Source organism: Podarcis vaucheri (assembly GCF_965113315.1).
Source record: "Podarcis vaucheri genome assembly, chromosome: 10".
Lineage (NCBI taxonomy): Eukaryota > Metazoa > Chordata > Lepidosauria > Squamata > Lacertidae > Podarcis > Podarcis vaucheri.
Genome location: NC_138748.1, coordinates 43,418,343 through 43,434,154, shown reverse-complemented (window position 1 = coordinate 43,434,154; position 15,812 = coordinate 43,418,343). Strand labels below are relative to the sequence as shown.

The 15,812-nt window shown below is 41.4% G+C and overlaps 1 protein-coding gene across 1 annotated transcript; it reads right to left on the bottom strand.

Moving 5' to 3' along the window:
* Positions 1–6,929: 6,929 nt before the first annotated feature.
* PHF5A (PHD finger protein 5A) lies at positions 6,930–15,746 on the bottom strand. Its single transcript, XM_082241328.1, has 4 exons — positions 15,476–15,746; positions 13,509–13,532; positions 10,794–10,960; positions 6,930–7,433 (listed from the first exon to the last, which is right to left on the bottom strand). The coding sequence occupies exons 1-4, from the start codon at positions 15,525–15,527 to the stop codon at positions 7,344–7,346; spliced, it is 333 nt and encodes a 110-aa protein (XP_082097454.1). The 5' UTR covers positions 15,528–15,746; the 3' UTR covers positions 6,930–7,343.
* Between the last annotated feature and the right edge of the window lie 66 nt (positions 15,747–15,812).

Sequence of the window (15,812 nt, the reverse complement as noted above, 5' to 3'; positions counted from 1 at the left end):
TGAGATAGGCAGAACAACCTGCAAGGTGTAGGAGCGCAGGCTGTTCTAAAAATAACAGCGCCATGCTAGCAACAGCCTTCCCATTGGCTGGAGTCGTTAGGGAGTTTGGCCCATTGGTCTGCTGCGTTAACCAGTAGGCTAAAAGCAGGGTGGGGTCGGCTAGGTTTGTGTGTAAAACTGGAAAGGCAACAAGGTTGCTGGGAAGTGTAGTTTTTGCCCGTAGGTTCTCTAGGCCTGAAGTTGCCAAACGAAGGTTAAAAACAAGACTTAAGGAACAATGTGAAGCTGTGCTGTTCAAAATAAGGGATGTGTTGTATTTTATCTGCTCCCATGGACAAATATGCTGCTTAGTTTGTGTCTCCATAGAGCATTTCATTGGTTGTTTATAGGGAGGTGTAGAGACACATTCTGTGCATCTAAACCCCTATTAGCTATGGAAATTATTCTATGTTTTTCTTTTGCCTGTCTGTATAGCGCACAAGCAGAAAAGCAGGACAGGTTTAGACTGCCCTGTATGAACCATTTAGGTCTTATAGTAGATAAAGTGTCTCTCTACTCCTTATTCCTCCTATTCACAGTTAAGCATGCGAGAGCTGCATTTACTACTTACAACAAAAGCCAGGGGCTTTGGCATAGTCCTAAAGCCAGTAGAAATATCTTCTACAGCATTCATGTTACTGATGTTTATCGTATGTTAATATTTATTTATTACACCTCTACTAGAAGCTCCAGAGATGTAAACAAGCATATAAGTACAATTTTGGCAGTCACATAACGAGTGTAATCCTAACTGCGCTTACTCAAAAGTCCACATTTCAATGTGGCTTGTTTACTCAAAAGCACAGTTCAGTATTGAGCTGTAAGGCTGCATTCTTAAATATACATGCTTGGAAGTAAACCTCACTGAAATTAATGCACCTGCTAGGGGCATACCATGGATGATTAATTAATATGAAATGAAATATTACTTGTATCAATAGGATAATTTGCCCTATATTATTAAAAATAAATTTGACATGTTTTAAACCTGGATTACTATTCCTGTTCTTCATTGTGCTGCTCATCTCCATTCCACTCAGTGGGACGTTTGTAGTTTCCTATCCATAGTAGGAAAACTTGGTGGATTGTGCCCAGAGTGAACATAACAGCTCCACCAGTTAAAATAACAATGCATTTGTCCAACAGGATGTTAGCAAACCTGCTAATCCAGACAACAGAAAAGTAGGACAGAATTAGTATACAGTTATACCAATTTGACTTAAATGAGACTAAATATTATGTCCCTATCCTAAACATACTTAATGCAAGTCTTTTTAAGTTCAAATCTCATTGTCCAGAAGACTAAATGGAGCGCTCAAAAGGATATGTTTTTCAGATTTCATATAATCAACTCAATCTACATCTAGTAAAATGAAATTACAGCAGCATTTCTATACACATTTACCTGGAAGTGTCTTATTGAATTCAGTGGGACCTCATTTGTTCTATAAAAGTAAATGGACCTTAAGCTCATTTACAGCACAGTTCTATTAGAACTACTGTATCTTAAATCCTGGAAGCTCATATAATTAGAATGTAATAAATGTACAGCCCAGTATGCAATCTAGCATAACAGGTTATGTTCTATATGTAGGCTATATGATCATCATAATCATTATGTATATTAATAGCAAACTCAGTTGCTGAGTTACGACGGCTATGTAGCCAAAATGGGGCTACTGAAAAGACAAGAAGTAAAAATATAAACACGCTTGAGAGAACCTGAAAATAAGCAAAAGTAGGGGGGGGGGAATTATATAAATTGTAATAACATTTTGTTGCAGGCCCCACTTGTAATATCATATTCTTTTGCCAGCAAATTTGGTTGTTTATTAGGCAGACAATGTTCCAAATATTTAAATAAAGGCAGTGACACCCAGAACTGTCCACTGACATACTATGTAGAGATGCCTCAAGCATTAATTTTTCCATGGTTCATGTGCTCTTTTTACAAAGGTGAAATATAATATTCCAGTCATCTATGCTATACTTGAAGGAATACATGCACCCTGAACCACCATGCATGTTTATGAAAAAACAGATCCTTGTATATTCAGTAAGGCTTGCTCCACAATACATTGAAATGCAGCACACACGTCTATTCTCAGATATATCTGTCAATTATTGCATCTATATTTCCATGATCTTTTCATCATTCGTATCCATTTGGAACCAGTCAGGGAGAATTAGGAAGACAAACTGAAATAGAAAACATTTTCAGCAAAGACACACAATTTATTATTAAATCCAGCTATTCCTTATTTTGCTTCTAGTAAACCAGCCTTACATTAGACTGACCAGTCCAGTTTCAAACTGACACTGTGTGTATCTGAAGAAGTGTGCATGCACACGAAAGCTCATACCAAGAACTAACTTAGTTGGTCTTTAAGGTGCTACTGGAAGGAATTTTTTTATTTTGACTATGGCAGACCAACACGGCTACCTATCTGTAACTGCAATTTATGTAGCTTTTCTAACAGTGCAATATCCTATACATGTCTACTCAGAAGTAAACTCCACTGACTTCAGTGGAACTTATTCCTAGGCGAGTATAGGATTGCAGCCTAAGATTACATTTTAATTGATTTTAAATTGGATTAAATTGTTTTGCACTTTTTAAAAATTTCCCAGGCACATGGGCAGCCCTAATGGTATTTTATTATATTATTAAATCAGTTTTTAGTATTTAGTAATTTTATTATTGTATTTTTTATCTGTAAATTGCTTTGGAACTTTTAAGTGGAAACTAACACACACATTCAATACACTTTAAAAATAATCCAGAAAACATAGTTAATATTGCTGCCAATGACTGAATAAATCCTATTCATAGGAGAGGAAAAACATTCCTTCCGCCATACTAGCTTTGCTGTGAGTTTTTAATACCAAGAAAGACCAGTCAGTCTATAATTAGGTGTAATGAGCACTTACTCATTGCCCAGCATTCTTTACCTTTACATCACCTGACACTTACAACCCAAGGAAATTAGTTCTTTCCTGCCTTTCAAATGAAGAAACAGTTTGACAAGGAGCTGTTACTCACCATGAAGGTGCAAAACACAATATATACTACAAAGTCAGACTTATTCATCTCAAATCATCCTCCAATTTAGTTCTCTTTATCTTAAGACTGAAAGGTGAGAGGTGTGGACTTTTGTGAGGGGAGGAACAAGTCATTCTCCTCCACCCTCTTCTTGATTAATGGCATTAATAGGGCACCTGTGGCCATCCAGATATTATTGGACTACAAATTCCATCCCTCCTGATGATTGATCGTGCTCACTGGGGATGATGGGATGTAGGGATCCAACACCATAGATTCCTCATCCCTCCTTTATGTCTATTTCCCTGAGCTGACTTACCAAGCTGGAAATCATGGGCCAACTCTGTTTTTCAGTGTCTTTATGCCTTCCCTCAAGTGCTCACCTGACTTGGGAAAACTTGACCAGGTAAGATAATTGCTTCCTTGACAAGGATAGTTGGGATGGCAAAGTCTGAGAAGCCATGAGACAGAAAACTACTGAGTTGATCACACCCATTTTAAGATGGTTACATGTAAGACTCAGGAAGATGATCAGGCATGTGATACACATGATTAAAGCATATTACTAACGGGCTATTATGGGCCACTCCAGGTATCCTCACATGAGCAAATTTCAGCTTAGTAGGTATGACTCCTTTCTTGGCCAAAACAAAACATTGCAATGTTTATTTTCATAGAACTTGGCCAGCTGTGCATCTAATGGGACACAAAGGCATAGATGTGAACATAACAATGCATTTTAAGCAGGGCTAGCTGAAAGGTACATAATACATTCTCAACGCCAGAGAGCACAATTTACACAGACCTTCATGCAAGTTTTGTTGTGTGGGGTTTTTTTTTTTGTTTTTACAAATTGTATTATTGTAGGACCAACATGAGTTCAGCATCCATACCATAAATATTTGCTTCATTATTTCTATACAATAATCCCACAAGGCAGGCTTTGGGCTCCATTTTCAGAAGAAAAGCCAGGCTGAAATATAGTGACTGGATTTGGGACTGGTAAATGCAGGCTTGAAGAAGCTATTCTCCATAGAGGTTGCACTGGTTTTTAAATCTTTTAAAAACACTCTTTAAACTTTGTAACTGAAAGATAAGGAGCCCATGCTATTAGTGACTAGACATCAAGTGGTACAAGCTTTTGAGTGCCAAGGTCACTAAAAGTAGTGCACACTGTATCTTGGTAACATTGGTTTCCCTGGAGATTTACTAATGCAGGCCTGTATAATTTGTAATTCCTCAAGTTGAAAATAGCCCACCAGCCACATTATTGTGTCATGCCAAGCACTCCCCCATTCCAATTTTGCAAGTCCAGGAAGGAAGTAAAATCAAGTTTATTGAGCCCCTAGATGGCTGCCACATGCGGCTAGTGGAATTCATCCAGCTTGGTGATAAGACAAGATGTTTAGTCTCATAACAAAAAGTTGCAAAGAAATCAGAATAAATTTCTTATCTGAGCAGCCTGCTTTACATTGTCACTTTTGTTGGATTTTTAGGCATTAAACCAGTCTCTCAAACCTGGGTCCCCAGATGTTGTTGATACCAGGATCAGTGGTCAGGGATGATGGGGGTCGTAGTCCAACAAGTTTGAGAAAGGCACAAACACATATCAAATTTGAGATATCTGTGCCAAGTAGAAGCAAAACTCCTCATTAACAAGACGGTAAAGGTAAAGGGACCCCTAACCATTAGGTCCAGTCGCGGACGACTCTGGGGTTGCAGCGCTCATCTCGCTTTATTGGCCAAGGGAGCCAGTGTACAGCTCATGTGACCAGCATGACTAAGCCGCTTCTGGCGAACCAGAGCAGCGCACGGAAACGCAGCTTACCTTCCTGCCACAGCAGTTCCTATTTATCTACTTGCACTTTGACGTGCTTTCGAACTGCTAGGCTGGCAGGAGCAGGGACCAAGCAATGGAAGTTCACCCCGTCACGGGGATTCAAGACAGTAGCTCACATTAAACAAGACAGTAGCTAACATTAAAAGGAATGTCACTTCTCTTTGTATCAAATATTTTAGTCTATAACATAAACAGTAGACCAAGACAAGAAATCCACAAATCATGTCACAAGTCATGTTCTGAACACTTTTCATGCTTTTCCACATCATCTTCTTTTTCTTGCCATTTTCAGCCATTCCACATCATATACCCAATGTGGGGGACCTATGGTCCACCAATCCTCTCCATTTGGCCCCTTAGGTCATTTGGGCTAAGCCATGCCTGCCTGCTTTATACCTGATATGATGTCTGATGTAGGACAGATGAAGACATGGCCGTGCCAAACTGGGGTTGTAAGCACTACCAATCTAGAGTACAGTCTTCATTTTGAGAATTAATTTCTCATAGAAGCATAGAATTGTAGAGTTGGAAGGGACTTCAGGAGTGCCTGGCGTGCTCTGGTCCATGGGGTCACGAAGAGTCAGACACGATTAAACGACTAAACAACAACAACAACATGGGACTTTAAGGGTCATCTAGTCCAGCCCCTGCAATGCAGGAATCCTGCCCACAGCCATCCCTAGGAGGGCTCAAACCACCAACCTTCTGACACACTGACCCATTGTGGCACTGGTGGCTACATGACTGGATAGATTTGCAATAGTTTGCATCTTGAGTCTTTCCATTCTGGTCCCATCTTCCTATCCAATTGCTCCCCAAAGGTAAAATATCTTATTGGTCCCCAGCACTAGCTCAGTAACAGCCATTACCATTTTTTGTAAAAAGAAGAAAAAGCTTCACCCGCATTAAAAAAATAGGAAAGGCAAGAAATATTACGAAACCAGCTATAAAAATCAAAATTCCAAAAGTATGCTTTTGGAGCTAGTACAGAGTACAGAGGTACCTCGGGTTAAGTACCTAATTCATTCCAGAGGTCCGTTCTTAACCTGAAACTGTTAACCTGAAGCACCACTTTAGCTAATGGGGCCTCCTGCTGCCGCCGCGCTGCTGAAGCACGATTTCTGTTCTCATCCTGAAGCAAAGTTCTTAACCTGAAGCACTATTTCTGGGTTAGCGGAATCTGTAACCTGAAGAGTATGTAACCTGAAGCGTATGTAACCTGAGGTACCACTGTATACCGAGACCTGTTCCAGTTATAGCATTTGATAAACAATGTTATTCATGGCTATGCTGTAGTGGTGTGTTAATATGCTTTGCCTAACAGGCACAGTGGACTATAGAATTGAATAAGGTCAGTTAAGAGTGACCTGTTTTCAGAAACCCTGGAAGCAAAGGCTGAGGTCCAGGGTTGCAAGTATGTAGAAAGCTTGCTGCTTCTCTTGCCGAACCTGTTCTGTGGAGAGTAGCTTTCTACCATTTAGAGGCACCTTGGTCCTTAGAAGTACAAGTTTATTACCACACCTTTTACCACACCAACTATTTCCCTTCAGAGACGACAACTTGTGCACAATGTCTGGCTGTGATTTGGAGTCTGGTAATCACAGCTCATAACAATGCCATTTATGGGATGGAAGAATAATCTGGGCAGGGCAACACCCATCTTTTTATAGTCTGCTTCTCACGGGTCTTTTGTCTGTAGCAGCAGTAGGATGTCATTTTCCTGCTGCTGAACTAGTCCTATGTGGATAATTGCACTAGAACAAAACTGGGTAAATCTCAAATGGCAACTAGACTTTTTCAACAGTAGGCAAGAATGGCGGTTTTACAGCATAAGCATTTCACACTGATGCAAGACACACGTTAAGACAATATGAACTGCTGTTCTTTAAAGCCTTTCAGTGCTGTGGACTTCAAACTTGCCACTGTTGGAGGATATCATCTTATACATATCTAACAACAGGAGCCAAGAAAGAACAATATGGAGAGATTCAGAGACAGGACCCTCCATTAGAAGACTACTATAAAACTTTATTGATGCATAATTCACAAAGATGATGTGCCTTGGCTTACTTCAGGGAAAATATAGGCACGGTCATAACACTAAGTGAAAGGATCCAGTCAACAGAAATTTAGGTTGCTTATCTATAAAGGGGAAGATTGGAAGTCACAGGGGCTGAAATGTAAATCTCCTTCCTCTGAGACACAGATGCAATAAAAATGCTCAACTCCCTTGGTAACATTAGGGACCACTGAGGAATGGCAGGGAAGACAGCAACCTCCAAATTTAGTTTTACATACTAGTTTCTGCAACAAATTTTAAGGACTAAGAACAAATGAGCTGCTTTCCAGTAAGATGGCAGTCCTTTTTTTTAAAAAAGAATCCTTGCAGTCTCCAGCAAATGTACCATGGTGGAGATGGGATCACCTTTTCTTAAAGCCATACTTCTTTCGCTCATAGAAGAGATCTGTTTTTGAGCTGCCCAGATTGACAATCTTGGGACAGCCATCTCTCTGAAAAGGAACAGAAAAGGGATATAGTTAGAACAAGGGTAATGCTAATAAATGTATCATACAAGTTACTTCACAGTTCAGATAGGGTGTGCAAGAAAAAAACACTCAACACTAGACCTGATTCTGATACACATACTGGCTACAGATAGTTATGCCAACCTTTCATTTGAAGTCCAACAGAGATTCTGTCTTCAGGTTACAGACTCCACTAACCCAGAAATATTACCTCAGGTTAAGAACTTTGCTTCAGGATGAGAACAGAAATCGTGCTCCGGCGGCGCACCGACAGCTGGAGGCCCCATTAGCTAAAGTGGTGCTTCAGGTTAAGAACAATTTCATGTTAAGAACAGACATCCAGAACAAATTAAGTTCTTAACCCAAGGTACCACTGCACACTATTTTAGGATAGTGCTGCAATTCAATTTTATCTACCAGGGGCGTATGAATTCTACATCCAGAATAAGTTGCACAAAGCTCCTTTATTTAATCTGGCCTTGGTGTTTGGGGCTTTGCAGAATTTGGAGTGTTTTTGCAAAGACAGAGGGATTAAAAGATCCAAAGTCATACTCGGTAGACCCATGAAAATCAAGATTTAAGTTAGTGATGGCTGACTTACTGTAAGTCCATTGATTTAATTGGTCTACTCCAAGTATGACATGGCTACCCAAAGAAAGCAGGCATGGACAGTGAGAAATATTAAGAGCTGTACAGAACAAGAATATTAAGCACTTTGCAAGCTCAACTCAAAAACTTTGCTTCAGCTTTCTGCAGATACACCAGCATATTTTCAGATTTATCTAAACCACCATAAGAGCTAGAAAATGAAAAAGCAACAGAAAGCCAATATGTGAGCTCCTCAAGAAGTCAAATAGCATGCTGCTGTTCAACTTTACAGAATTTGATGGCTTGAGGTAGTTCCTGAAGAAAGAACTGATGTTCTGAAATGCACTGAGCCGTAATGAATCTCAGTTGGCACTTTTGAGAAGCTTCTCCATTTTGCATTCTTTCTCATTTCTGTGGCACCTTACAGACTGCTACTGGCATGCAGTTTTCGAAACTCCCATTGTGACAGGGAATTTCCTTAGCGCGAGCAGTTTCTGAGCTCTGGGTGCAGTACTGCGCCTAAGATTTCAGACTAAAAACTGCAGAGTGGAAGGAAAGGAGGACCCTTTTCTGCCTCCCCACTTCCAGCTACTCTCTGAAGACCGGAGAAGAGACCCTCTGAAAAATATTAGGAGGGTTGGCAGGGGAAGGAGTAGAGCACGTGAAAAATGAACATAATATCTTAGCTGCAGTTCATTCATTTTCAGCTTTGTATGCTTGTTATAAAAAAAGCGCACCTAGACATTCTGTTGCTGCACCCATAACATAGGTTTAAGGTGCCATTTGGCTCCTATCTTCCATATCTCAGTTTCTAACACTACTGGCATGGCAGCTACAGGGTTAGGCAGGTAGAAGATCATTTGCTGTTGAATATGCCAGGGTAGTTTGGATTCAGGGTAGGCAAGGACTGCCTATTGTTCCAAGAGCTGCTGTGAAGGGATGAAGGAACAGAGCGTGGTACAGTTACAGCTGGAGGAACCCACCTTACAGATAATTTTCTGTAAGCTGATAGATCTGTGAACTTTTTGCAGGGTACTGGATTCTCTTCACCAACCTACCCGCTCAGCAGATGCAATATTTTCCTCAGTTTACACTTTGACACAGGAAATCAATAAATACCTCCCCAGTCTGAAGTGACACATTTTGTGTGTGCCCTATGCCACGTTTTCTGGAGGGCCACTTTCATTACTGTGTGATCAGTTGCAAAAGCAGACAGGGCACCCACACAACTCTTAAAGGTGAAGGAGCCCTGGCCTCTTTTCACTTGGCTACCCTATTGTATTCACTGACAAACTTCCCACAAGTATAGAAATAGCTTTAAAACCAGTTCCAACTGCACTTCATGGCCTCGCCATTTCAGCATCTGTCTGATTTGGAGAGGATCCTCTTCATAGAATTCCATCTTCACCTGGGTGCAGCAGTACTTTATGCTAAAAGAACCCATTGTTACTGACCCATTTTCTTCATATTGTCTAGCAGCCCTAGTGCCTTCTTTTCTGTCTACAGCTGAGACGAGTTTATGCACACATTCAACATGCACTCAACTGTAGAATCCAATGTCGACTTACTCATAAAGCATCTATCACACCATAGATGGCTCTAATGTCACAGCATCTCAAACAGTACTTTTAAATGGAGGTAGTCAATACACATTCAACTGCAAATCATCAAGTAATGTATATGCAAATTCAAAAAGCCTTTCCTTTTTAAAAAACCCCTCCTCCCAAGCTCTTCCTACACAGTTAGTATCAGACAGAATGAAGCTAATTGTCAGCTACTCCATTTTCAAGAGCCATGTTCTCTACTTCTGCTGATTTTTCAACTCAAATGTGAGATGGCTGGGTAGGAACAAGGTCACTTCTATTGTCCCTGTGTAGCAACCAGCAAAACAGGTGCATTTCACTTTATAGATAATTGCATTTCTGTGGTACAATTGGAGCAGCAAGGTGAAAAAAGAGAGCACAGGAGCTCCTGCACCTTTAAAAGATGTACCTTCCCTCTTCTCTACAACTATTAAAGATGCATGAGCCCTGACCTATTTTTCACAAGGCCACTTTAGAGTCAAGGCATTTTTTCCTGTACTCATTCATTGTTAAAACAGTCTGAATCTGCTCTTACTGTAAGGGTTTCTGGTACAGAAGAACACCAGCTCTACTGTGGCAACATTGTAATACCCACCCTCAGACAAAAATATAAGGTGTCCCAAATTCATAGAAGGGACCCTGAGGGTCATCTAGTCTAACCCCCTGCAACGGAGGAATCTCAACAAGTGACATTACAAAGGAATTTGTAGGACTGGCGACAAAATCTGATACCATTGCTACTTACAAACCACCCCACCCCAAGACTGCTAACCCAGATTGTTGTTTAGAATATTACTACACTACAACGGCTGGTAGTTGATACTATAATTTTATATTAAAGGTTCAACTGCCAATGCTGATTTTTATTTTTTAAACCCCTGTCCTTGTTCTCTTGTAATCTAAGGCATGAATGAAATCTGTCTTCTGGTTTGCAGCGATAAGTTATTTTAGAAGAGTTTGAAATTATAAATTATGTTCGTTTTAGGGCGCTTTTGAAAGAGACAAGTATGAATAGGCCTTTATTGAAGGTAGTGGACATGAGAGCATATAGATATTAGAATATAAGCATCCCAGGCTTCAGATGTTTACCAACACATGGGCGAACGATAATATTTAAGAACAAACAATTGCAACTTAGAGAGCGGAAAAATGCAAACCCCTATAACAATCTTACATCTTTCTCCTGGATGGTGCATTCTTTACAGTAGTATGCATCAGAGACACCAGGACCTCCACATATCACACAGCGCCCTTGATAAGACCCATAGTTGCACTCATCACATATGCGCACCAGTGTGCAAGGCCGCACATAAGAGTCACAAATAACACACTTGCCATCACCTGCAAAATAAGTACACGTATTTCAAGTGAAAGAAAAGATGCAGACAAGCCACCCACAGAAAGAATATACACAGTTTATTAGATTACCCACAGAACATGCTACAAAAGCAAGGCGTTAACTGGGTTTGCTTCCAGGCAGATGTGTTTAAGGTGGAGTTGCCACACCCCAAATACAATGGCTTGAGTTGTTTACAGATAAAAGCCCAAAGCAATTGGCATTTGATTGAACTTCTCCATAAACCAGTCTGCCACATTTTTTGAATTTTTTTAATCATAGGTAACACCAAATCAGCATTTCTGTGCAGGGATGAACACAGAATGCTGCATCACAGATACATCAATCATATAATGCCCATGCAATCTTCTACACTTGAAAGGTATATTCAGTCATCTTCTTTTCTTAATTTGGCTTTAGGAAAGGCTGAACGGGCAAGTGCACACATACATAATTGAAGCCATTATTGCTGTAGATAGCTCTTGAGGTATGGAACCAAAGTTAGCAAGTAAGTAAATAGCCAACAGATGGCAATGACAAGCACTGCCAGCCTGGACCATATCCAAGCAAATGACCTAAAGACGAAGAGCTTCATATCCCATTACCCTCGTCCATCTAATCTTTATTCCTACTAAGGACTTGTTTAACTTGCTCTTTCTTTCGGAAGGTGAACAAATTCTTTTTAAGAATGCTGCTGATAATCTCCTGGGCGACAGCTACAGTAGACCATCTCATAGTTTCCCCCCAGTACTGCTGTATTTCTTGTTTCGGGGATGGGGCAGGAGTAGGAGTAGGGAGCCATTTCATTTGTGTGGCAAGTAGCCCTGGGAAGCACCCAAGTGCAGCACCCTCTACTCTCTTACTCTGCATCCCTGGGCTGAAAAAGCATCTCTTTCCTGTCTGCAATAGCTTGTGTTGTTATCCTGTCCTTTTATGACCAGGAGAGACAGCATATGTTACCCCAATAGCGATATTAAGAAAAGCCATAATCTGCCCATAACTTCATCCTTTCTGACATCCTTTTATTCCTTCTGACATCTTTTACTTCTGCCTAGTTTCACCTCAAAATGCACACTAGCTAGCCTGGTCATTATGTGGCCTGAAGTTTTGCTTTCACTTTACAGGTACCTGTGCTTTTTAAGGACCAGAGGAACAGGTGCAATAGTGCTTTGGAGACTCCGGAGTGCAGGTGTGTGTGTCTTTTTTCAACACAAGGGCTGCATTCTTTTCTGGGCAGCCTTCCTGGGGCTACATGTCAATGGTGGGTAGGGTGAGGTGGGGCAAAAGTGGGCATGGCACCAAATTTAAATTTTACCTTTGTAAAATAGCCTAGTTTCTATGCACACTCAATCAACCCTCTCTATCTTCCATCCATGAGTACAAGAGGAATTATCAGAGTTCAAGGACACATTCCAGCCAGGCAAGAGCTCCTGGGGTGTGAAGCATGGTCAGTGAGGTGTGTACTGGGGCGAGTTCCAGGGGCCAGGCAGAAAGGCCTGGAATTTGGCCCCTGAGCCTGAATTTCGCTGCCCCTGATTAGCACACATGCTAATGCATGTGTGACTGTTACGTCTTAAAATGCCAGTAAAGACAGCTGCAGAATATCAGGAATGCTAAGAGTGTTTTCTGTGGGCTGGATTGGACAAAAGTCCAAAGCATGATGTGGTGCATCAAGAAGCCTGTGGCTGGTGCACATCTTCTTTCTTTTCACAGGTGCCTTGCTTTCCTGGTCTGCTTCCTTGAAGTCTTAAGTTGCCAGTGCCAAACTATGGTTTAACGTTACATCTGAAACAGCCCATGGTCTCTTCAGGCATTCTAAGTTTGAGAAAAATGTAGCTACAGTAGTGCTGGAGCAACACAGACATCCCTGCTTAACATTGCAAAGCTCTTAGGAAGCATGAAGTTAAAGGGGGATTGGAGGGAATGGCTGCCATGTTTTGATACATTTTTCAACCCTTTCCTTTCTTCTCTTAAACTCTTACCAACTTTTTTCACCCCCTTACAATCTATATAGCATTGATCCACCATGGCTACTTTATTTTTTAATTATCAAAAGTAAACATATAGGTATGTTGCCAATTTTTATATTCCTTCTCTTGGGTTTAGATTAGAAAATGTTAGGTGAAAAGCTGAAGTTTCTCAAGTCTATGGCAAGTCTTGAACATCCAAGCTGCAGTTCTATACTAATTTGCCTGGGAGTACGTTTCAGTGAACATAGTGGGAAAATTCTGAATATGCAAATACAGGATTATACTACATGTGTAACTAGAATTTTAAACTTAAAATGGCATCATACTCAGTGCTTGTTTTCAGGGGGTACTCAAGAGTATGCACTAGCAACACCTCTTTTTGTTGTTAAAAAGTGTGGCACTTACTGTAACAACTTCATGGTGAGTACTGGCACTTATTTTTCTAGAAAAAATGCACTGGTTATACCTATAAGTGTAATTGCATTTTAGAAGACAGACTTTACTCAGCTTGGAAGAAATCCTGATTCACAATATTGGGCTCTAAATCACAGAAGACACACAGTATGTAAAAAGCTATACTCACATTTTTCACATAGTCGTCCAATAGCTGCAATAAAAATGGAGAAAAATGAATAACATTCATTTGGAAATTCTGAAAGTTCCACATTATTTCTAGAATCTGTACAGTGGTACCTCAGGTTATAGACGCTTCAGGTTACAGACTCAGAAATAGTACCCCGGGTTAAGAACTTTGCTTCAGGATGAGAACAGAAATTGTGTTCCAGCAGCGCGGCGGCAGCAGGAGGCTAAAGTGGTGCTTCAGGTTAAGAACAGTTTCAAGTTAAGAACGGACCTCCAGAACAAATTAAGTTCTTAACCTGAGGTACCACTGTACTACTCTTCAAGATTAACCTCATATTCAGGTGGGGATGGGTGAACTATGAGAGAACAATAGGTTTTAAAGGCAATTAACTAAAATGTTTAATAAACACTTAACTTTTGGTATTCTGTGAGAAGATTCTATCCAGACTGATATTCGGGGCTGGTCCTATCCATGCTTAGTCAAAGGTAAACTGAACGAACTTTAATCAGTGAGTAGCTAGATACAGTGCAGTGGCAGCAAGGCCACATGGCACAAAGTACCTGAGTATATTTTAAGAAGCAGCCTTTATATTTTCCCTTCAGTTTCAAACAGTGGGACCTGTTTCCAGGCACGTGTGTTTAGGAATGCAACTGTAGGCTTTCACTGTTAATACGTTATTGGCAGGACTAAACTTAAAGCAAACATAATCTTTCCTCACTCTGCCTAATGTGTTTTGCCAAGATTAGAGCTTGTCATTTTCAAAACAACAGTAAGAATGTAATACTCATAGGGAATGAAGGCAAAGAATGCGCTATTTTGATGAAAATACAATAGCAAAGCCTTATGTCTTATGTACGTCACAGGCAGAGAGTGACGCAGCATCATGTAAACTTACAACTTCCAAAGGTAAATGAGAGGGCTGGAGGCCCAAAACCTGTAGTTGTATGGTAGGAAAATCTTGTAGCAAGTATGATTAAAAAAAATTAAAAATCCTTGCTGCTAAGAAGCAGTTAATAAAATATCAGTTAAAAGCAAGAGGGGACAGAAATGTAGGACATTAGATATGACTATGTGACTCATGTAAAACTGTTGTAACTGATACAACATTCATTCCACTTTAAGCAAGTAATGTATTTGGTTGCAAGAAGATCTCCTCTTTTGCAGCCCAGCTAGCTGAAATCCTTTTAATTAGATGCTAGTGATTGATCAGAACTTAAGTGTGCAAATCATGTTCTAATATTATACAGCAGGACCTAAATGCTTCCATCTACAAGCCACAATGATGCAGCAGATATACAGTACTTGTTTTTCCATCTAGGTCTGCTTATGACAGCTGCAGGGTTGGCAGAAGAACACTGCACTGTGTTAAGGAATATCTGACGGGGGGCGGGGGAGAGAGGAACAGTGATGGGCTCCAGAGATGCATATGTATGCAATATAAACCATCCTAGGGGCCAGTTGGCAACTTGAGGATGGGAGAGCCATTAAGGAGCAACTACTTTATACAGAACTTAAGCTCTGAATTCAGCTGTCAGGGCTAACGGTTAAACGGACTAGACCTCGGCTGACTTAAAGCTCCTTCTAAAGCCACCTAAGCCTGCGACTATCACTGCATCTGAGGGCACGGAATCCCCCGAGTTCACTGCCGCTTGCGAGATGCGGAGAATGAGGTTTCGCCGGTCCATTTCTGAATCTCCCGCCGATCCGATTTCATTGGGCGGCTCCGACTTCAGCCACAACGAGTGAGGCCCAAGCGCGCCGGTTCGCAATTCCGTTTCAGACGTGAGGCCTCGCCGCGTTTTGCCGTTTGGACCAGGGCAAAAGTCAGTCGAGCCTCCCGCCTCGGAGACCCGGACAGTGGGGCCTTCCCGGCCGCTGCTCTCCGCCCGCCTCCCGCCGCGCGCGCAGCCCAGGCACCCCGAGGCTCCCGGTCCGAGAGAAAAGGGAAAGGAAGGGGGGGCCCTCACCCACGCCCGCCTGCTTGCGGCAGAAGATCAAATCCGGGTGGTGCTTGGCCATCCCTGAACCCCTTCGCCTCGCGCCGCTGTCGTTACTGGCCTTTCACCTTTGACCCCTTCAGGTCCTGGGGAAAGCGGAGGTCCTACACACTCGCCCACCTCCACACAAACCGGCTTTTAATTCCCTTTCGCGCGCTACCGCGCCGGGTTACCACACTCGAATATCCCGCAAATAAATAACCTGTTTCTTCGTAGCCCTTAAAATATCTTTAGAAGAGGGGAAATGTCGGCAATTTACAACTCTCTCTCTCTCTCTCTCTCTCTCTCTCAGGACCTTGCAGAGTAC

Excerpts from the sequence above, each read along its gene's own strand:
- PHF5A (XM_082241328.1), bottom strand. The coding sequence starts at position 15,527 with ATGGCCAAGCACCACCCGGATTTGATCTTCTGCCGCAAGCAGGCGGGC. Across the intron at positions 13,533-15,475 it reads CCGCAAGCAGGCGGGCGTGG|CTATTGGACGACTATGTGAA; the intron begins GTGAGGGCCCCC and ends TTTTTATTGCAG. Across the intron at positions 7,434-10,793 it reads GCACCATCCAGGAGAAAGAT|AGAGATGGCTGTCCCAAGAT; the intron begins GTAAGATTGTTA and ends GTTCCTTTTCAG.